Source organism: Lepidochelys olivacea (genome assembly GCF_965140295.1).
Source record: "Lepidochelys olivacea isolate rLepOli2 genome assembly, chromosome: 1".
Lineage (NCBI taxonomy): Eukaryota > Metazoa > Chordata > Testudines > Cheloniidae > Lepidochelys > Lepidochelys olivacea.
In genome coordinates, this window is record NC_140411.1 from 281,158,062 (window position 1) to 281,180,631 (window position 22,570).

The following is a 22,570-nucleotide window of genomic DNA, read 5'->3' on the forward strand; positions in this document are numbered from 1 at the left end:
CTTGTCACCCAGGGAAGCTGGACTTAGTGATAGCCCCCAACAAGTCAAAGAATGGAAGAGCGGATACCACATCTAACTCTTTCTTCTTCCTCTGTCTGAGCACAGGACACTGATCTGATGTAGACTGCATAATTCATAGTGCCATACTAATTTTTTAAATTTTATTTTGTAAAATTTTAGAAGTAAAGTGAGCAATCAAGAATCAATGCCATTGTTCTCCAAACACACAAATAAGATGGATGTCATTTTTAAATGGGGTAGAGGTGGGAGGAAATGAGGTTTCAGGCAAAGAAAAGGTAAAAAAATGCTTATAAGGAATAAAGCACTGTCAATGTAGCTCTCATTCTGGTGTTCTTGGGCTGGAGGGCTCGGGTGAGCTCAGCAAACAGATTCAGAAATGTGGCCTTTTGCATCCAAAAGTTCTGCAGTCATGGCTCATCCTCTCAAACCTGCATTACAAATCAGTCCCACCAATCAGTGCTCATTTCTCAGGCCCAGAAGTAGCAATCCACTATGTCGAGCTGCTGCATGAATGCCAGCAGCAACCTGGCATTTTTATTTGCTGTGTCAATAAAGCATCCAGTCATCATCATTTCTCCTTGCACATCTGGTTGTAGTAGTACTCTCTGAAGTTCTGCAAATCCTTGTGTGTGTGTGGAATACTCAAAAAACCAACAACTGTAGCATTTAACTTTTAAAAAAAGAACTACACAAAAATGAGGAGGCTAGTTAAATGGAAATTAAAAGGACCAGTCACAAGAGTGAAATGCCTGCATGGAAATGTTTTTAAAACACCATAATAGAGGCCCAAAGTAGACGTATAACCCAAATTAAAAAACAAAACAGTAAGAGGACAAAAAAGTGCCACCATGGCTTAACAACAGAGTAAAAGAGATGGTTAGAGACAAAAAGACATCCTTTAAAAATTGGAAGTCCAATTCTACTGAGGAAAATAAAAAGAGCATAAACTCTGGCAAGTCAAGGGTAAACATATAAGTAGGTAGGCCAAAAACGAATATGAAGAGCAACAAAAAGTAAACAATAAATTGTTTTCAGTACATCAGAGGCAGGAAGCCTGCGAAACAATCAGTGGGGCCATTGGTTGAGCAAGATGCTAAAGGAGAACTCAAGGAAGACAAGGCTATTGCAGAGAAGCTAAATGAATACTTTGCATCGGTCTTCACTGTAAAAGATATTGGGGAGATACCACACCTGAACCATTCTGTTTAGATTATAGATCTGAGGAACTGTCCCAGACTGAGGTGTCAATCGGAGTTTTTGGTACAAATGGATAAATTAAACAGTAATAAGTTACAGGACCAGATGATATTCACTTAGGAGTTCTGAAGGAATGCAAATATGAAATTGCAGAACTACTAATTGTGGTATGTAACCTATCGCTTAAATCAGCCTCTGTACAAGATAGCAAACAAAATGCCAAATTTTTTAAAAAGGCTCCAGAAGCAATCCCGGCAATCCCAGGCTCGTAAGCCTAATTTCAGTTCCAGGCAAACTGGCTGAAACTGTACTAAAGAACAGAATTACCAGACACACAGATAAACACAACACTTTGCGGGAGAATCAAAAGGAATTATTTTGGAAGGGTTACTCTAAACTTACTCAGAATTTACACCCCATATCTGAGACCAGAATCAAAGCCCAAGATACTAAACTTTGCAGTCCAGATCCTCAGTGAATGTTTACAGCAGCTGATGATCTGGTCCTGAATAAATAAAAGGAGTACTTGTGGCACCTTAGAGACGAACAAATTTATTTGAGCATAAGCTTTCATGAGCTACAGCTCACTTCATCGGATGCATTCAATGGAAAATACAGTGGGGAGAGTCATATACATAAAGAACATGAAACAATGGGTGTTACCATACGCACTGTAAGGTGAGTGATCACTTAAGGTGAGCTATTACCAGCAGGAGAGTCCGAGGGTGGGGAGGGGAGTGGAGGGGTGGGGGGGAACCTTTTGTCGTGATAATCAAGGTGGGCCATTTCCAGCAGTTGACAGGAACGTCTGAGGAACAGTGAGGGGTGTGGGGGGGTGGGGAATAAACCTGGGGAAATAGTTTTACTTTGTGTAATGACCCATTCACTCCCAGTCTCTATTCAAGCCTAAGTTAATTGTATCCAGTTTGCAAATTAATTCCAATTCAGCAGTCTCTCGTTGGAGTCTGTTTCTGAAGTTTTTTTGTTGAAGAATTGCAACTTTTAGGTCTGTAATCGAGTGACCAAAGAGATTGAAGTGTTCTCCAACTGGTTTTTGGACGTTATAATTCTTGACGTCTGATTTGTGTCCATTTATTCTTTTACGTAGATACTGTCCAGTTTGACCAATGTACATGGCAGAGGGGCATTGCTGGCACATGATGGCATATATCACATTGGTAGATGTGCAGGTGAACGAGCCTCTGATAGTGTGGCTGATGTGATTAGGCCCTATGATGGCATCCCCTGAATAGATATGTGGACACAGTTGGCAATGGGCTTTGTTGCAAAGATAGGTTCCTGGGTTAGTGGTTCTGTGGTGTGGTGTGTGGTTGCTGGTGTACCTTCTACATAGCAACAGGTTCAATAAGATATATATTTTTATGGTAGTCTTAAGAAGGACAGAGATACTTATATTCTATTTATTTTAAAATATACAGATTCTCACTCTTAATTTGATTTACCTAATCAATGACCAGATTCTGCCGCCCTTATTCACAGTGAATGGTATCTTAAATCACTTATTGTCCTATTGATTACCTGTGAATACTACTCAGAGAGAGCAAGAATAGCAGAATCGGGCCATAAATGATTTTGGTCATTTGTAATTTTGTTTCTAGGTAACTGGATGTTTTTGTTTAACTTTGTTTTGATTATGGTATGGGGCTTGTTTAATACTGTATAGACAAATGGCATTCTTTATGTTATATTTAGCTTTATTCTCCCTATATATTAAGATTGTTTGTATTAATTTCTATTTTGAGACCTGATTCTTTAGCTTTAGTAAGGCCTAAACTGCAAATCAGTAGGAATGTTGGATAAGTAGGGGATGCTGGATCAGGTCTCTTATCATATATTTTATCTGAACCAAAAAAATATGGTTGTAAATTGACTGTATGTTACAAATCCCTGTAATAAGTTAACATATAAATAAGAAACAGATTTTGGAACCTTTTCTCATGTTGGAAAGCACTTACTCATGATCAACTTCAATGGATTTCAGTGGGACTCCATGTGTAAGTGCTCACTAACATGAGTAAGGGTTCTAAAATGTGGCCCTAAATGTTTCTAATATGCACATTAGTGTATTCATAGCTTAAAAGCTAAGTGTGAGCTCCTAAATGATTTATACATGCATTATCTATCCAATATTATGCTTTAAGACAAAGACGTAATAATCATTAAACATTATTTTGAATGTTTGGAATACAAAATATTACTAAAATGCTTCTTTGTTCTATGCTTCTATTGCCACTGTACAGAAATGAGACTAGTAGCTCACGAAAGCTTATGCTCAAATAAATGTTAGTCTCTAAGGTGCCACAAGTACTCCTTTTCTTTTTGCGAATACAAACGAACACGGCTGCTACTCTGAAACCTGTCATTATGCAAGGCACTGAATTTAGCTGTATGGAGTGGAAATCTATCAACTTCATGAGGAATGCATCCGATGAAGTGAGCTGTAGTTCATGAAAGCTTATGCTCAAATAAATTGGTTAGTCTCTAAGGTGCCACAAGTACTCCTTTTCTTTATGTACAGTATGTGATTGCAGGGAATGGTTGCTTTATGTCTAGAGCAGTGGTTCTCATACCTTTTTTTTCGCGGACCACTTGAAAATTGCTGAGGCTCTTGGCAGACCACTTAATGATCTTTCCAAATGTTGTTTGTATTGTTAGCTAACTATTGTAAAGCGCTTTGGATAAAAGCGCAATATAAAAAAACCCCTGAATAATTAACTTTTGTTCTACAAATAAAACACAACTCATATTTTAATATCAGTAGTCTTACCTTTCTAATGAGATGGATGTGCCCCCTCTCCCCTGCCACAGCAGGCACAGAGCTGAGGCTGGGAAGGAGGGCCGTCTTTCCCCGGCAGCCACAACCCTGGAGCTGGGGAAAGTCACCTCCTTCTCTGGCCGCCGCAGCCCTGCATATCCCAAATTCCCCCCACCCCCTCTTCTCACCCCACCCCCTCTCCCACCTACCCCCTATTCCCCCCAAGGCCACCACCTCCCCTTACATGTGTGTCTTCTCCAGGGTCCAGGCACCTAATTAGTGGAGCCATGCATGGCTCCACTAATTAGGTGGGTGGCCTTTCATTCTGCAATGTGCAGCCACCCAGTTGCGCGCCTTGGAGAGAACTATCCGCGGACCCTCTGAATGGAGCTTGCAGACCACAGTTTGAGAACCTCTGGTGTGAAGAGACTGCTTGATGTCTGTATGAAAGCAAGGACAAACTCCAGGATGGGAGCACAGAAAACTGCACAGGATAGAGCTGCATTAGGTCACCTTTTAAGGTATGAATTTTTGACATTTGCTATTTTTTTTTCCAGGAGAAAGTCTTCAAAATGGTATTTTAGGCCATTCCACATAATGTAACACTCAGTTTCAATGTTAAAGGGGCTTTCAAGGAGTTCTTATTAGCCCAAGAAACTATAAACGTGTTGTCAAGAAATAATTATTGTCGTATATTTCAGTATGATTAAAGCAATTTAATTAGTGACTCTAATGTTTAGGTAAGCTGCAAGCCTGCCAGAAAGAAAAATCTATTCAGAACACTGAATAACAAGAAAGTTGAAGACAGAATGTCAGAATCTCATTAACATTTAAGATGATGCTGTTTGTAAAGCCACTGAATAACTATTTGATTCTGATATGTATTGAAGTGCCATTTCATCTGTTTTTGTTTCTGAGCTAGTTCATGCAATCCTCTCACCTCCGATAATTTAGGGCTAGATTGTAATTGTACAGTCTGCTCTGAGTAAAGAGCAATGAGTAGCTGCACTGCCCCAGGAATAAACCAAGGAGGGAATTGTGACTCTTGTATAACTCCACGTGAAGACAAATCCTTGAGAGCTACAATTCTCTCTGGTTTCCCCCTTTGCTCCAGGGGAAAGTAATCTGCTACAGGTTTATTCAGTATCAGATTATGTCCCCTTTCGCCCTAGTTTAGCTGTGATGGTCTGTAAGCTGGCCCAGGCAGAGGCAAGGCTCTGTCATTTCCCAACTCTGCCCACCCACCTGAATGGAGTGGGAAGTAGCAATCTTACAGAGGCTGCTCTACGCTTGTCACATAACCCACATAAGGGAATAACAGAGCACATTATGTCCCCTTACTCCATTTCACAGGCATATTGGGCAAGTCACAATTTGCCCATAAATAAGAAGAAAACACAAAATTAATATAGCACTTTAAATACATCAGCAAGAAATATGTAAGAGCTGAAATATGTAAGAAAGATTTGGCTACTTTTTATAATTGGTAGATTAATTTACTTGTATTGCAAAGGAGATGAATGCAGATTAATTTTATGTATCAAGCCATTTAAATGTCCTTACTCAGATAAGATTGCCTTTCTTGTTGAACAGCATGTTGACAAATGGTTTCCATACAGAAGCATCTTCACTTTCAAGAAAATCTCCATCATTCTCAGTTGAAGTCACTTTAGAAAAAGTGGCAACACATTTTATTTCATTGTAAAGTTATAGTTATCTTGTATTTGTCCATTTATTAGACCAATCCTACTCAAACTGAAGTCAGTGGCAGAACTCTTGCTAATGTCAACAGGAGCAGGATAGGCTTGAAATTTATTTCATGTAAAGTTAACTGTTTTACACTGTTATAAATTTTCTGGACTTTAAAAGAAACAGCGTAAGAATGAAACCACCATAGGCACAAATCAAAAGTCAGATTCTGCCACATTTATGATGAGTAGTACTTTCCTTCACATATAGTCCCTCTGAAATCAATTAGATTACTCAAGGAGTAAGATACTACTACTCAGCATGATTAGGAGAATGCAGAATTTGGTGGAATTGTTTCCTTTCTGCTATTGGAGTTATGCATTGTCTAAAATGAAAAGTAAAATTGATGTTTATATATGTTCAAACGCCACAATATTTTAAAATTCCAACTTTAAAGTTGTGAGTGCATATTTAAAGATATTAAACACTAAGATCAAAGATCCAAACTCAGGTCTTGATGTTGATGAGCTCAGCAGTGCAGATTTAAGAGTTTTAAAATGATGTGTCCAGGGTTACAAAAAGATTAACTGGAAGAGCCAGAAATAGTACCTAGGCCTCCTAATCTATAGTCATCTGCTCTACTCAATAGGTCACAATCCCAATTAAATAATTAAAAGAACACTAATTAAGCACATTGTAGGACTTGTATAGCACTAGTATTAGGGTTTTTGTGGGCTCATGGGTTTCTTCATGCTGTTACTGTACTCCCTGAATGTGTGTTAATATGTGGATTTAAATTTATTTTGATAACTGCAGAGAATGAGGGAGTTATCTGTATTATTTTGTATAAATATTGTTGCACCTCAGTTTACCTGCTTGATATTACTCTGCCTGTCTGCATAGAGTTACATCTAAGGAGGCTGCTAGGGGAAAACAAACAGGAAATGAAAAAGCGTCAGAGATAACGTAACTTCAATGAGAATAGGGACCATAAAGGACGAGCAGGGCAGCTATTAATTTGGAAATACCCATCTGCCTGGATCCAACTAGGTGAGCAGGTCTGTTTTGCCCAGGCCTAAGCCTAATATCAAAGGGACACTAAACTGTTCAAGGTCCCTGCACAGGAGGAAGAGGGTGAGTGGAGAGCAGAGGCTGGAAGTAAGTCTGCCAGGTGCTGTCTGTCTCTCCCAGGCCAGGAGTAGGGGTGTCTGGGCTGAATGAAACTTTTCTAAAATTTGCAAGGAAAGAATCATGCTTAGGTAAGACCCAGCTTATAGGACTTTCATTGTTTTATCCTTTTTCTCTGTTTATATGCCTTTGGGTGAATAAATAACTGTTTTGCAGAAGCTGTTTTTGAGTCACTTTAATCAGCCACTGGTCACAGGCTCCTGGAAGAAAAGGACTTACAGGTGCCAAACACTGTTGGGCCTGTCACGTTATCACTGTTGCTAAACAGGGGGGCTGTGGCCCAGACACTCATTCTAAGAGTGGTAGGACTACATGGTACCACCTAGAGAGGGATGAAATTAGTGAAACTGGTCACCAAAGCGTATGTATTAGAGACAGATTAAAAGGGGTCTGAAGTGCAGCTGACAGCTCATGCCAAAGGGGAAACATTATTATTCATTTTTTTGGTGGTGTTGTTGTCATCTAGGTTGGTACGTGGGTAAGATGTGCACGTATTATAAGTGTGTGGTTATATGTTCAGATGACTCATGAAAACAGAGCTTACCGGCTGAGTGGATAGCATGGCAGGCTCATGGACGCCCTGAATCCAAATTTTGCTCAGGTCAGTGCCTCACTGAGATTTTAACTTAGTTAGATTTTAACTTTGATTTGAAAGAAAGATGACTTTTTTATGTACCAAGAAATATATTTAAACAAATAAATATGCTTAGTAGTAGCGGGAGGGTAGAAGATATTTAAATGTTGAGCCTATCAGTTATCCTTTACTATTCTTACATTCATATTGTGAAAGGAATAACTGGAACAGGAGCTGGCTTTCATTTTCTTTTGTGCAAGGTGATCTCCTGCAGCCAGGGAAATGCTTGTCTCAGCTGCAATATGAATGCAACACATAGGGAACATCTTGCACACACTACCAGGGAACATTTTCACTCTCCCCTCACCCTCTCCCTGCCCCCAGCGTCTAAATTTTTTTTGCTAGTTCAATAGTACATTTGTTGACTCAAGATACAGAAGGAGTAAAAAAGGAACACAAAAGCACACTGAAGAAATTCTGACCAGAAAAGGATAAAAGCAACTGTAAGTCCTTAGACTCCCTGCAGGTTTGGAAGACATCAAATGCCAAAGAAAATCCATAAAAGTGCCTAAGAACACTCCACCCAAAAAGAGATTGCGATCAAGCAATCTGAACACATTGGCTAACAAGATTCCTACACCTATCCTTCTCCACATGCAGCATTTACAGGATTGCAGAGAAACTGAATAAAAATATTGGCACTTTGTCAGTGATATATGGTTTTGTTTTGCTCTTATTGAAGTCACTGCAAAATTTTCACTGGCTTCAAAGAAAACAAGAATGGGCACATAACGTCCATTTTATAATTAAGCATATAGCCTCACATTTCCTGGGACCAACGCAGCTTTAAGAACACTGCAAATAAAACATGTGATGTCACATTTGTTCATCAGAACAACTATTATTAGCTGGCACTGTGAGTAGGCTAACTGCCATTTTAACAGATGGGCATGAATAAAGACATGCCAGAGAGCCTGTATGTGAATCAATTTTAAATATTAGTTTGCATTCCCATCCAGGAATATCAAAATGGTAATCTGTGTAGAGCTCACATATGAAATTGAGAAAATATGCTTTTGCTTCTCTGATTCAGAGCTGGATAATTTTATAAATATGTGCCTCTGTTATTATTGTATGAGTTGGTTTTAATGACTCAGCATTACATAGCATTAAAAAGTAACCCCCCACCTCAAGCAATGTGGGTTATTGTGGATCCCGTGGTTTCTAAGGGACAAAGTCAACTCAGATATCATAGTTCTGTCTGAAAATGTTGTACCCATGTTATTACCAGGATACTCCTAAGATGATATTAGGAAAAAAGTCTCAGTTTTTTCAGTTTATTTGCCTTATATCTTAGACAGCACTTTGTGTATACCATTTCCCTCTTTCCCCAGTATGGGGGGTTTATTAGTTCCCTTGTAGTGTATGGGTCCCTTCCCACCCCACAAAACACTGAGAGTGGGGGGCATTTTAAAAAATAGGGCAATATGATTGTAAAACAAAAGGAAAAAATATCAGCATATGGTGGATGCATCATATTACTGATATCCACTTGAGCATATCATTTTCCTGGGGATTAGAGACCTGTCATCCCTTCTTTTCCCAACTTTCCTTTTAATATGCATGATCTTTGGCAGAAAACCGGGTGCATTTAATTTGAGAATTTAGTGGAGAACTTTACATGAGAATATAGATTATATGAGCAGATTTATATCAATATCTCTGTGTGGGAAACGTAGCGATGCAGCACTCTGGTCACTGCAACTACCGTAGTTGCTCTGAAGTAGCCCTATTAGAAACAGCTGTGCTTAACTGTTGGATTGGGGTGGGCTGTGGCGAGCCCAACAGGCTAATGAGCCCATTAGCCAAGAGGTAGAAAAGGCACAGGGAGGACATCCTCAAGGGGAAGAGAAAGATTGCCAGAGCCATAGAGAGGAGCACTATGCTGAAACTTTCAGTTACCCACTGAGGCAGCTACTGATTATATTATTTGTTAAGCACCAACAATGTGCCAAGTGCTGTTTAAAATGTAAACAAAGACAATCCCTTCCCTGAGAAGCTTGGGGAAAAAAGTGTTTCTGCAACCCAAAAAGCTTCAAAAAGTTTGAATATTTTGGCTGGTGGAAAAGCCTCATCTGTAATATGGAAGCCTGTTGTCATAACCCACAGGCCTTGAATCTAGGTCTGCAGGAGCTGCCATGCTCCAACGCACCACTTAGCAGCCTGCTGACAACTGCTTACCCAGAACCCATGAAGTCCAGTTCCACTCTGAGGCTCCACCCCAAGGTCCTATTGGTGGAATCCCAGAGCAACCAATTGGCCCATTAGGCATACTTTAGCCAGCAGCAAGACCAGTAAGCTGTCTGAACAACTGGGATCAATCTTGCTCCAGACTGTGTGCCTTTTGCGTCCTGCTTCTGTGGCTTGACTCCTGGTTTCTGATCTCCACTTTGACCACCTGGTATCCTGACACAGGCTGCTTCTTGTTACTGACTTGTGGTTCTGATCTCAAGTTTGTCTTCTGCTTCTGGTCTCCTGGTAGCCTGACCCAGCTGACTCCCACCTCCTGTCTTGTTGTTTGGCGGCTCACGACCTGGCCATACCACCTGCATTTAATTAGCTTCAAACAAAGCCCTAGAATTGCAAAAAGAGTGTTTAACAAAACCAAACACATTGATAAATCATTTTTTATGTTCCATTTGATATGGTAAAAAAATAATTGCCTGTCATTGCACAAACTAAAAGCATACTATACAAACTTACTCACCAGTCATGCAAATGCTTATATGATTACCTTTATACATCAATAGTCCTACTGAGTTCAATTACATGACTCGTGTGTAAGGTTATTCACCTGCCCGTTTTCAGGATCAGGGCTGCTGACAGTGAAATGTAAGAATAGGGGGCTACTGCTATCTAATCATTTCCTTTTAGATGTCCTCTTAAAATGGTTTGATTTGGGAGCATTTCCAAATAAAGCATTCTGCTGCCAGTCACAAGTTTTCCTGCCAAAAGTTCATTTTTTCTTTTCCTTAACAATTATTAAATGTTATTAACTATTCTCACAAGTCACTGGTTTTCATTTATATTACCCAACTCTTGTTCTCACACATGGTCTTTACAGCAACCTTAACAATGTTAAGGAAGAAAATTTTCCCTAATTAATGGACTGGGTGACAGTCCACTGTGCCAATCTGTTAATATAACAGATTATGAGGTCACTATTAAGACTTTGTGTGAGAGTGCAAATTGGGGTATGTATTTCTTTTCAATATCTATTGAAGATTGTGTGTGTGTGTTACTGATAGTGTGTGGGAGATGTGAAGGTGGCAATGAATGCTGGACACTTTCACTTTATTTCCATATTTGTAAGATTCTGGGCTGGTGAGATATATCTTGGTACAAGTTTAACTGTAACTAAACAATTTTTTTTATTAACTCTTAATTACCTATTATCTCATATTCCTGCTGCTTTATATTTTCTGGTCTCTTTGTAGTATTGCTGTGTGATCAGACACAATTATACACTTAATCCAATCTATATATCAACTACATAAACTGTCTTTGGCCTCTCCCTAATAGTACTGTGCATATAGACACACACAAAGATTTTCAAGAATAACTAATGATTTTGGATGCTCAACTTGAGGCACCTCAAGGTGGCCTGGTTTTCAGAAAATGCTCCTCCTCTACCCTCCAAAAACCAGGTTCCAGGGAGGTTATGGGAGGGAGGGGAGGAGCTGATCGGCAGGGCTGCTGGCGGGCGGGAGGCGCTGGGGGCGGGGGGGAAGGAGGGAAGCTTGGCTGTTGGTGGGTGCTAAATTGGGCACTCAAAAATTGAGGCACTTATAATCATTTGTCATGTTTGATAACCTTGGGGATTTACACATATATATTTATGCCCTGCAGTTATTCAATTACCCCACCTTATTCTGTGATCTTATTGGTTTACACAAGCTAAGCAGAAGTAGGACCTGTCAAGTTAAAATTCCTTTTCAAAGGGTGAACAGAACCCTTAAGGTAGGACTTAAATGGTGCATAGGTCTTGTGTTGCGGCAACCTCTGCACGGGGTTGAATTTCACCAGCTGTACTTGTGTGGTAGATTACAAAAGAGCACATGATTGCTGTAGCAATTATTGATGCTGCAGGAAATGGCATATCTCCAAGTGAGTGAGTACTGAACCAATCCCCCAGCCTAGGGTCTGATCTCCACTCGGCTATACCATCAAACTGATATGCTAGAGAAGAGAATAAAGCCCACTGGGCTAAGGGCATTTTGCTGCTAAAGTTAGTGTTCTGTATGAGATACAAAACCAAGATCATAATCACTGCTGGTCCTTAGCCCCCAAGCTTCCAACCTGGCCCTGCTTCTCCCTGCCCCCTCCAATCCCTGCTCTGCCTCTTCCTCCTCTTCCCTCCCAGTGCCTCCTGTATGCCGCGGAACAGCCGATCCGCGGCGGGCAGGAGGTGATGGGAGGGAGGGAGAGGGAGGAATTGATCAGTGGGGTTGCTGGCAGGGGTGGGGGGAGGAAGGAGGGGAGTTTGGCTGCCGGTGGGTGCTAAGCACCCACTAATTATTGTCCCTGGGTGCTTGCTGGAGCACCCACAGAGTCAGTGCCTATGACCTAGACCGTGGCACCTTTTTGTTTGTTAACCCTGGTATCCTGGCCAAATTCAAATTTAGATTTTGATATTATTTGTGAAGCACTTTGAAGATGCAAAATACCATAGTTTAGCATTATTATTATTAAATGTTAAATGTTCTAAAATGCTGTGTAGTTTTGCTGTACACTGAGGCTACATCTAAACCGTGACCTAGGGGCGTGATCCCCTGCTCATGTACACATACTTGTGCTAGCTCTCATTAAGCTAGCACAAGTATAAATAGCAGTGTAGCCCTGGTAGCAGGAGTGTTGAGCGCATACTCACTGATTTCAGGTGGGTTTATACTCGGCACGGCACAGGCCAGCCATACCTCTGCTACCTGTACTACTGTGGCTACGCTATTATTTATATTCATGTTAGCTTGATGAGCGCTAGTGCCTGGGTAGATGAGCAGGGGTATCACACCCTTAGCTCATAGTGTAGATATAACCTTAAAGAATGCCTTTGCTGCAAAGTTAGTTTGGGTGACTGGCTCCCAGGTCTGAGCACTCAGGTTTGCCTAGCCTGAGTGTGGACAGCCATACTGCAAAGCTGGACAGCCATACTGGAAAGCCATACACACATTCAAGTTCATGTACTCACTGGTGCTCCAGTCCCTGGGGTGTTTCGCTAGGACTTCTGGGAGCATGTTCCTTCATTCTTTATCCTGCAGTAAACTGAGTATGATTTTTCCCCATGAACTGTGAGAAAACTTGCCTGTCCTTGGCATTTAAGGATTATCAGCACTGGAGTGATTTAGCATGCATCCTCACTGTAAAGTGGGTGCGTTACTGGCGCAAGTGAAAGCAGACCCTAGGCTCTAACTTACACCCACGGCTGTGTCAGCTAGCTCAGGTTGAAAGCTCCACTAAACTCTGTGAAAGGCAAGGTGTGTGCATGTGTGAATTAGAGGGGGCTGGAGGCGCAACGCCTGTGTAAGAGCCTGGGCTAACTTTGCAGTGAGAACATACCCGTTAACAGCTCATAGAGTAGAATGCATTTCAGTGGTCAGGGCATTTAGGGTCTGCATCTACAAGTTATTGAGCAGTCTGGCCTGATCTCGGAAAGCACTTTAACATGTGAGTAGTCTCGGAGATGATGGGACTGACTTACGTGGATGAAGCATGTGCTTGAGTGCTTTGCTGGATTGAGCCAGAACGGTCAGCACTTTGCAGGATTGAGTCCACTCTTCCAAACATTTACTATAGAATATGTGATAGTTTGCAAAAATTTCTGTGTAAAACGTATGATTTTATGGAACTGCTGTACCATTGAATGCCTCAGTGTATAGTGAATTAGCTATTTGCTTACAGGGTTTATGTCATGTAGCTCCCAACCAAGTCTATACAGGTGAACAAGATAGCTCAGTGGTTTGAGCATTGGCCTGCTAAACCCAGGGTTGTGAGTTCAATCCTGGAGGGGGCCATTTAGGGATCTGGGGCAAAAATTGGGGATTGGCCCTGCTTTGAGCAGGGGGTTGGACTAGATGACCTCCTGAGGTCCCTTCCAATCCTGATATTCTATGATTCTATGAATGGTCTTCCATTCAGGTTGGAAGCAACCTAGAACAATGAGATGTATGCAAGTTGTCTGCAGGGTTTGGTGTTGGCACAATGGAAAACCCACAGCAGAAGCAAAGAAACAAGGTGTTAGAATAGCTTTTAAAAACACAGGCTCTGAGTGATTCAGGAACCACAAAGGGACATACGCTGAGTTGGGGAACCTTTTGAGCACCAGACCTGAACCAGCTAATGGGAGCTTGCTGCAGGAGTCAAAAGAGACTCCCTGATCAGGAAGACAAAACGGAGCTAGAGGAGTGGGATCCAGGAGACCTGGGACCCCTGAAAGCACTGATCAAAACCCAAAGAAGAATGCTCAGGAGTGGTGAGGACTCTGAGCCGGGAATTGCAAGCAGGTGTTTATTTTGCCTAGAATTTTGTATCTCTTCTGATTTGTCTTTGAGTAAAGTGGTTTAGGAATTCCTCTATAAAGTCTGTTTGTTACTTGTTTCAAACTATAAACCAGTGTACCTTTGAGGATGGAGCTTGGGAAGAATGCTCTTAAGTTATGCGGGAGGGTTCTGCATTGGTCTTGGGACCTAGGGCAGCTGGCCCATAGGATCATATTCCACAGAAGTGGCATAAGACAGAAAATCAGTGCCCTAGAGGCCAGGACCAGAGACTGGCTGGAGCCTGCCCAAATGCAAGAGAGTTTAGAAGCACACAGATCCAGCATGCAGGTCCAAACCCAGTAGGCTGGTGAGTGTCTGCACAGGGGAACTCAATCAGGACTCTGACAGAGAAAATAGGGTTACTCATGTTAGTAAAAACCACTATGAAGACTGACTGTAAAGTGCTTTGGGGATTAAAGGTACTATATAAATTATCCACAAAGGGTCACACTTTTAATCGCAGGTGCCTAAAATGTGCTTATGGACACTTATGCATATGGTGTCCATATACGCTTAAGTTATATCTGCAAATTGTGTTCATGCCCTACTGCTGACATTTGAAAAGATGTCTTAATGCAGTTGCCTAAATAATGTCTGTTGAATATGTTCACACACACCATGCCAGCAAATTTTGCATAAAGGTTCTGTAGGCACAGTGGATGTGTGAGAAAATTTGGTTGATACAGCAAAGGTGTCTGCATATGGAAATTTGGCCCAAAATACACTGAGAAACTAATCCTTACAGGTGGGTAACCTTAATGTAACTGCCTCTTGTCAAATGCTGCTGGCACACATCAATCAACAGAAAAGAAAAAGGAAGCTTGATTGGGCTGTGAGAATGGATGCAGTAAAGAAAAGGAACCCTTCTAATGAGGAAAGGGTAACCTTGCAGAATTTGAAGTGTTAGAGGTTTTGTGAATGTCTCAGACTATATTTTGATTCTTATTAGTACAAATTCAAAGCTTCTCCAGTAAATTTAAACCCATACCTTCCTCCAAGGGAAATATAATTTAAGACAATGTAGCTAAAAGGAGCCCACCCTATGGAGGGCACAGGGGGTAGAAACCAAATCTAGGTTGATATAAAAAAAAGGCATTTGCACTGCTTTGCACATCAGCGTGCTTTATCAAGAGTAATTAATTATCCCCCCACCATGGGAAAGGTGTATTATCCCCACTTCGTTCAAAGAGGGAAACGGAGGCAAAATTTGCATAACATGAACGAAGCCTCCACGGGGGCTTTGCAGAAGCCCACGGCCCTGCCCAGGCAGGCACTTGGTGAAATGCGGCCTCAGGGACGGACCGGTGACAGCCACTACTCCTCGTTGTCACGACGCCCTGTGTTTCTGCACGTGCTGGCAGGTAACACCTTGGACGGGGCAGGCGGGAGGCGAGCCCTAGGCGGCCTCTCTCAGTCCCCGGCCCCCAGGCCAGGTGTAGCGAGCAGATGGGGGACATCGATCGAGGAAGGGCCGGGCCCTCTGCGCCCACCCGTTCTAGTCTGCGGGCTGGACCCCCTCTTGCCCTGCGCTGGTGTAGGATACTGCCCCGCGTAGTAATGTGCTACTTCTGGTGTACTGAGCATGCTCAGTTCATCTGCTGAAGCCACTGCGCTTCATCCTGCCCTTATTACCTATAAGATTCTGCGGACTGCTTTTGACAGGGATTAAAAAGTGGCAAAGGGGACGAATCGGAGCAGGGGGTTGGCCAGGGTCTGAGCAGGGGGTGGAAATTTACTGGTCAGGGGGGTCAAGCAGCATTAGGAGGTATAGAGTCTCCGAGCAGTTTCCCAGGTTGTCTGATCTGCTGGGATTCCCTGAATTCTGTGAAATTTTAATTCTAATTTTTTCTTTTCATTTTTAGAGCAGATGTTTATTCTGTTGGATCATCTGACTTCCACTCTGACTGAATTTCTGGCCTATTGTCAAAACTTTGTTTTGAGTCAATCCACCAGTGGGGATTGCATTTTTGTAACTGTTATTTTGCCTCTCAGTCTAGCCCTTAGTGTTTTTCCGTCTGCCATTGTGTACAACTTGATTCTTAAATATTCAATAAAGGCAGTATACTATCTCCTATAATGTCTTTCTCCCTGGAAAAAAAATCTATTGTAATTTTTGCAGAAAATTAGAACTGCTATCGTGGGTCAGACCAATAGTCCGCCTAATCTAGTATCCTGTCTTGTGACAGTGGCCAATGTCAGGTGCTTCTAAGGGAATGATCAGACCAGGTAATGACACATTGAACCATCCCATTGTCCACTCCCAGCATCTGACAGTCAAAGGACAGTTTAAGGACATGCAGAGCATGGGCCTGCATCCCTTGATTATCTTGGCTAATAGCCAATGTACTTATCCTGAGGGACTGATCTAATTCTTTGTTCAACCCATTCATAGTTTTGCCTTTCAAAATATAATGAACACACATCTACAACTCCAAGATACCTTTACAACCACAAGAATTCTAAAATCATGAGTTATACACCCTCGAGTCAAGAAATTTTAATAAATAAATATTTTTTTATGTGTCTCTTTGTTCCTGAGCCTGTAGGGTGAGTAAGGCCAGTTCCAATGCCTTGACCCTAAACACCTGAATGAATCTTAGTCTACCCTCATACTCCCAAACATTTAATATACCTAAGGCCATATCTACACTTTAAGTGTGGGTTAACTCAAGTTATGTCAGCACAGAGTCACTACGGTTACTATGTCACTTGTGTGCATGCCTCCTGGACTCCTTGTCTCAGCAGTCAGGGTACTCACCAGAAGCACTTGTATAGATTCAGAGTGAGGTACACCACGAATAGATATCCTACTGTCCACCCACTGTATTTTGGGAAGCTTTGGTTTGGCAGCATATGCTGGGTACTAAACAGGTCAGACTGGGGTGGTTGTGGCCATGGGATCCAACTTCTTATAACGCATTGTTAACCATCCACTAATTTTATTTGTATCCCATACATAAACGTATACATAATGTTTACACCTTTTTTTCTAAACCTACTAACCTGCCTGGCCCTCCTCACTGTCTGCCATCTCACACAGAATCATGGAGCTTGCATGGCTCTGCACTACTGTCATGAGCATTTGCACCCAAAGGTGCATGCTCCTTTACTATTTGCAGATCAGCAAACATACATGTGGGGTGTGACATTATACTCTACATTCTTTATGAAAATATGCTTTTGATACAGATATGACATAGCTAATATATACTTTATGCAAGGTGGCTGATGTGGGGTAGTTTCATCACATTGCAGTGTTACAGGTAGCACATCCCTATAGTTTGCAGTTTTGTGTGTGTGTGAAAATGCTATCTGTAGGACTGTGCTACCTGCAGCTGCAACAGGTCCAACTTTGCTTAAAAAAGGCCATCTGATTTAGCTAATTCCTACAAATAGCAGTCTCCCATACCAGCAGTGTCAGAAACTGCTGTCTGTAGGAATTAACTTCATCACGTTGCAGTGTTACAGGTAGCACATCCCTATACTTTGCAGTTTCATACATGGGGGTGGGGGGTGGGGAGAGGAAGTGGTGGTTGGTGTGCGTGAATGCTATCTGTAGGACCATGCTACCTGCAGCAGTGACAGGTCCTACTTTGCTAAGAAAGGTATTTCAAGCAGTCTCACATGTAAAACCAACCTGATAGCTTTCTTTAACAGTGTAACAAGCCTACAAGCGGTAGATGTGGTATATCTTGCCTTTAGTAAGGCCTTTGATACCGTCTCCCATGACCTTCTCATAAACAAACTATGGAAATGAAACCTAGATGGAACTAAAATAAAATGGGCATAAGGAGTGGGGCTCTCCAGGGGTCAGTTCTGGATACGTTTCTATTCAAAATCTTAATGATTGAGATAATGGCATAGAAGGTACACTTATAGAGGTTGTGAAAATTTAAGGTCTAGAAAACATGACCTATGAGGGAAGACTGAAACATGATAACAGTTTTCAAGTATGTACAAATAAAGTAGCATCTTTTTACAAAAGCTGTTTCTTACAATCTACACGTATCCCTCACGGCTACAGGGAGCACGTTTCTACACATAGCAATTTCACATACACGACAGTGCAAGACACGGCCATCGATAGGCATCGGCGACATCGGGTAGCAGTTTACTACAACAGCAGTTTCTTACAATCCACACGGTTCGAGAAGCGGTATCCTGCGCTGCACCTGCCAGCGAGCCCCGTGGCCTGCCGGCTGAACTGCTCACCTCAGCCCGCGCCCGCGCGGCTCAACGGCCCCTTGCTCTGCTGCCGCCCCGCCCAGCAGCCTACCGCTGAGGCGCGCTCCCCGCTCAGGGTCCCTGCGCCTCTCCCATCCCCCGCACCCGCTGCGGCTCCATCCCTGCCGCAGCCACCTCCACCCTGCCCCGCGCGCCCTTGGGCCGCTCCGAGCCGCGCCCAGGTCCCCGCCCACTCCCTCTGCTCAGGTCTGATCTCACGCTCCGGTCTTTCACAGCCCCGCCCTCTGATGTCTCCCTCCCCTCAGGACTCTCGCGAGATTATGTTAAAGCGGCCGGCCTCCGCGCCCCTTCTCCGGCTCTTTCCCTCTAGGCGGGTGAGCGAGTGCGGCGCGGCGGCCGGGTCGGCCGCGGTGCTCTATGGGATAGTGGTGGATAGAGGCTCTCCTCGGTTCGGAGCGCTAGGGCCAGCCAGGAGCGGGGCATGAAGATGGCGGACGCCAAACAGAAGCGGAACGAGCAGCTGAAGCGCTGGCTCGGCTCCGAGACCGACCTGGAGCCGCCCGTGGTCAAGCGCAAAAAGACCAAGGTGAAGTTCGATGACGGCGCCGTCTTCCTGGCTGCCTGCTCCAGCGGGGACACGGACGAGGTGCTGCGGCTGCTGGAGCGGGGCGCCGACATCAACTACGCCAATGTGGACGGGCTCACCGCACTGCACCAGGTCCGTGCGGGGCCTGGCTCGGCCTGGGCGGGGGGGAGCTGGGGCTGGGCCTGGCCGCGCGGGGGCGGGAGGGGCCCGGTGGTCGGGGGCGTGGGGAGGTGCTGCCAAGCCTGACTCCAGCTCTCTGCAGCGGGGTCTGTCCCGAGCCGATGGATCGGCCCTGCGGAGGCTGCTCTTCCTCGTTTTCCCTAGTCTCTGGGATCGGCCCTACTCCACTGTCTGGGGTGGCGGCTAAACCTTTTCCTCCCCTGAGTGGGGTGATCCGGGGCCCTCTCTGCCTTCCTTCCCCCGGGGACGGTGTCGGTGGGACCCCCCGGCTATGGATAGCATGGAGGGTGTCGCTGAGAAAGCTGGGTCCGCCGGGGCCCTGCCCGCTGTGTGTCCAGGGAGGAGAGATGGCGCCCCGGAGTCGGGGGAGGTGAAGGGCAGATCCCGGAAAGGGGGTGGTGTTGGCAGGTAAGGATGGTGGGATGAGAAACAGGGTCACTCCCATGTTTGCTGTTATCGGGAGAGAGTTCCTGCCGCCCCGACCCTTCCAATTTTTCTGCACTTCAGGGGATTAAATCTGCTTTTTGTGAAGGCGGATCATTTATTTTTCTCTGGTTTCTAGGGGGAAACTAGTGTTTTGTTCTTAATATAGAAACGTTTGTCGATACGAGACAGGCTTCTTTCTTTATTGATGGTTTCTGCCGCAGTGTGAAAGCCCTACTCTTAGGTTAGCAGTGTTTTTACAGGATATTTTTCCTGCGGTGGGAGGTTGTAAGAAGGGATTGCTTTGTCCATGGTTTTTGAACTGAGATCTAACTTTCTATTCCATTCCCCCCACCCTTAATGAAAGTGGCCGTGAAGTTTCCTCAAAATGGATGCTTTGTGCATGTTAAAGTTTTATAGCAATCTGATTGGAATCTGAAAATGTTAGCCAAATAAGGAAAGGCAGTGGCAATCCAGAGATAATGTGGGTTTGCCTGAATAGTTTTCGTTTCTGCAACAGACCAAAAACCATAGCAGCATATTAAATTCACTAAACTAAATTCAGAAAAGAAAGAATAATCTCTTTGATAGATTAATGTTTTGTTTTGAAAATTGTACCTCAGTAGTTCCAGAAAGACTTAGTAATTATGAGCTCTAGTTCGATCAGGTAAAAAAATCTTTCCAAAATAGCGCAGTGAGGGAATTCAGAGCAGTGTTGTGACCGTGTTCTCTTTCTAAACAGGAACTGGTGACTTTAGTATGTGGTAAACCTCTTGATAGTGAAATAAGTGTGAGGAATGCCCCATTATTTATTGTAATAGCTAACAATAAATGGATTGCTAAGAACTGGATTTTATACTTTTAACTCTTACTGTAATGTAAGGTGTATATAATAGCTTTACTGTTTCCTGTACAAAAGTTGTCACCTGCCCTTTCATTGTATTATTAGCCTTGACAGAATTGGTGGTAATGTTATTAGAATATTGATAATATTGGTTATATTGTTAATATATAAACAAGTTCTTTCAGGTCCAGAATGTATAGAACTTTTAATGGGGGGAACAAAAGAAGTGTTGTTTTTTATAGTTATTGGTAGAACAACAAATTAAGACTAAGGTTTCCGTTTTTTGGCCATTCTGAGAAGCCTTTTTAAAAAGCAGGTGAGGAGGAGTCTCTTTGACAACTTTATGATATTGTAATGCAACATTTTTAGCATTTATTAATGTCATCCTTGCCTCTGTGCTGCCAGACTTTCACCCCTCCTTAATTTGCAAGCTGACCGCAGATAGTGGGAGATCAAGATAGCTGCAAGTTTTTGGTTTTTTGCTTAAACTTCTGTTGGAGTAGTTGATACTCTAGTGTTACTACTATGGGATAACTAAAAATGGCTTTGGGAGGCTTCTGTCGACAAACATCTAGTTGAAAAGCAAATTGGGAGATTTAAATGTGAATTGATTGTATATTCTCCCAAGCCCCTCAGGGAATGTATTGGTTGCAGTGTCCCTTTAATTGACACACAGTCTTTAGTGTAGCCAAACTTCTTTGTTGTTCATGCATTTGAGACAAAATAGAAAATGCTGCACATCTTATTTATCATAGATGGGTCTACTCTAAATGAGAGCTGTTGTGGTATGAAGTAAGGCCAGATGTACCGTAGGGAAACTTCTCAAAAGTTTAGCACTTTGCTAATGCCATTGTGACTTTACCAGTGTCGGTAATGTTGAAAGCCCTATTATAGACAGGATTTTCCATGGTTACCATCATTTTTAAGCACTATATCAATTTAGACCTGCTCATCCATGTGAAACAAGAATACCTGCATGATATCTAAAATGAAGTGATTTATCCCCATTTTTGGACCGCTTTCTTCCCCCGGTTCTCATCCATTTATTCCACATCACCTGCGTTCTCCTGTCTTGAGTCGCCCACCATGAGTTAGGTTTTAGTGCACTAGAGCAGGAGCATAAACTACATTTTTGTAATATTTTCTTGTAGACACAAGGCAGTATAGGAAAAAGGGATAAGCAGCACTTTCCTTCAAAACGTTGGTGGCAGTTCCTCAACACATTCAGCCGTGAACACATGGGGTAGCTTCAGTTTCAGGGTATATGTACAGTGCAGCTAGAGGTGTAATTTCCAGCTCAGGTGTATGCATGCTAGGTTTGATCAAACTATTGAGCTAAAAATAACAGTTTAGCTGTACAGCACAAGCTAGCTGCCTGAGAACAATCCTGTTGGAGTCTCTCTAAGTAAGTACTTGGGCAGGTAGATTGCTGCTACCACGGTGGCTAACCTGCTCTTATAGCATACTAGCTGGATCAAAGTTAATGCATATGTGTCTACCCATAGAACTCCAACTTCAGCATAGACGTAGCCTCAGTTTCCACTGTGGCAACAAGTTGTGCTACCAGCCAAACCACTGTGCCATTCATTAGGCAATCTGTTCCAATATTAAGGCTCAAAAGCTATTTGGGTGGAGTAATAAAATTTGTAGGATGAACTAGGCAGGGTTTTTGTCCCTCTTCCTGTATAACAAAACAAATTCTTACTGTGCTTCTTATTCAGTATGCATTCTAAAGGCCAATGTGTACTGCAGACATTTATTTCTGAGATGGAAAGTCTAAGTGCTTCTCTTCCCCCATACTGCCTACACATTTTAATTCTACAGTGATTTGACACTAATTGCTGATTTCATTTTATATTTTGCTGCGCAGAAGTAGGCATGGTGCATGTTAAGTGCACTTCTTTTTTAAAGGGATGCAACATATTAAACTACGTTTTGTCACATTTACCAGCTATATTCCAAGTAGTATTTAAGCTTCCTATTTGCAAATCAGTACAGAAAAATATTTTTGTTTTGTAATCTAGGTTAGAATAGATTATCATAATGGTCCCTTCTGGTTTTAACATCTTTGAATTTAAATCTTATTTTCTGCCTTTGACAGGGTTGTGCATAGTTGGTTTCCATGTTTTTTGGGTTGGGGCTTCCTAATCCAAAATGTTCCATTAACTCAATGGAAGTTGTAAAAGACAGAGTCTCTGAATAATGCATTTTTTCTGTATAACTGTCATGTGCATAGATGTAACGCTGGGATTGTAGGGGTTAACTCTTTTTCTTGTGATGTGTCCTTCCAGGTAATTCAGCAGGACTTAAG

General features: G+C 42.7%; 1 protein-coding gene across 2 annotated transcripts in view; it reads left to right on the forward strand.

The window, feature by feature from the left end:
• The first annotated feature begins 18,594 nt into the window (after positions 1 to 18,594).
• The window catches only part of PPP1R12A (protein phosphatase 1 regulatory subunit 12A), a 216,381-nt gene continuing 212,405 nt past the window's right edge, over positions 18,595 to 22,570 (forward strand). The window contains exon 1 of one of the 2 annotated variants that reach the window (XM_084624137.1): positions 18,595 to 18,944. In XM_084624137.1, the coding sequence (XP_084480263.1) occupies positions 18,708 to 18,944 (237 nt within the window). In that variant the 5' untranslated portion in view covers positions 18,595 to 18,707. The remainder of the gene's footprint in view (positions 18,945 to 22,570) is intronic. The other variant, XM_084624136.1, reaches the window with a different exon arrangement.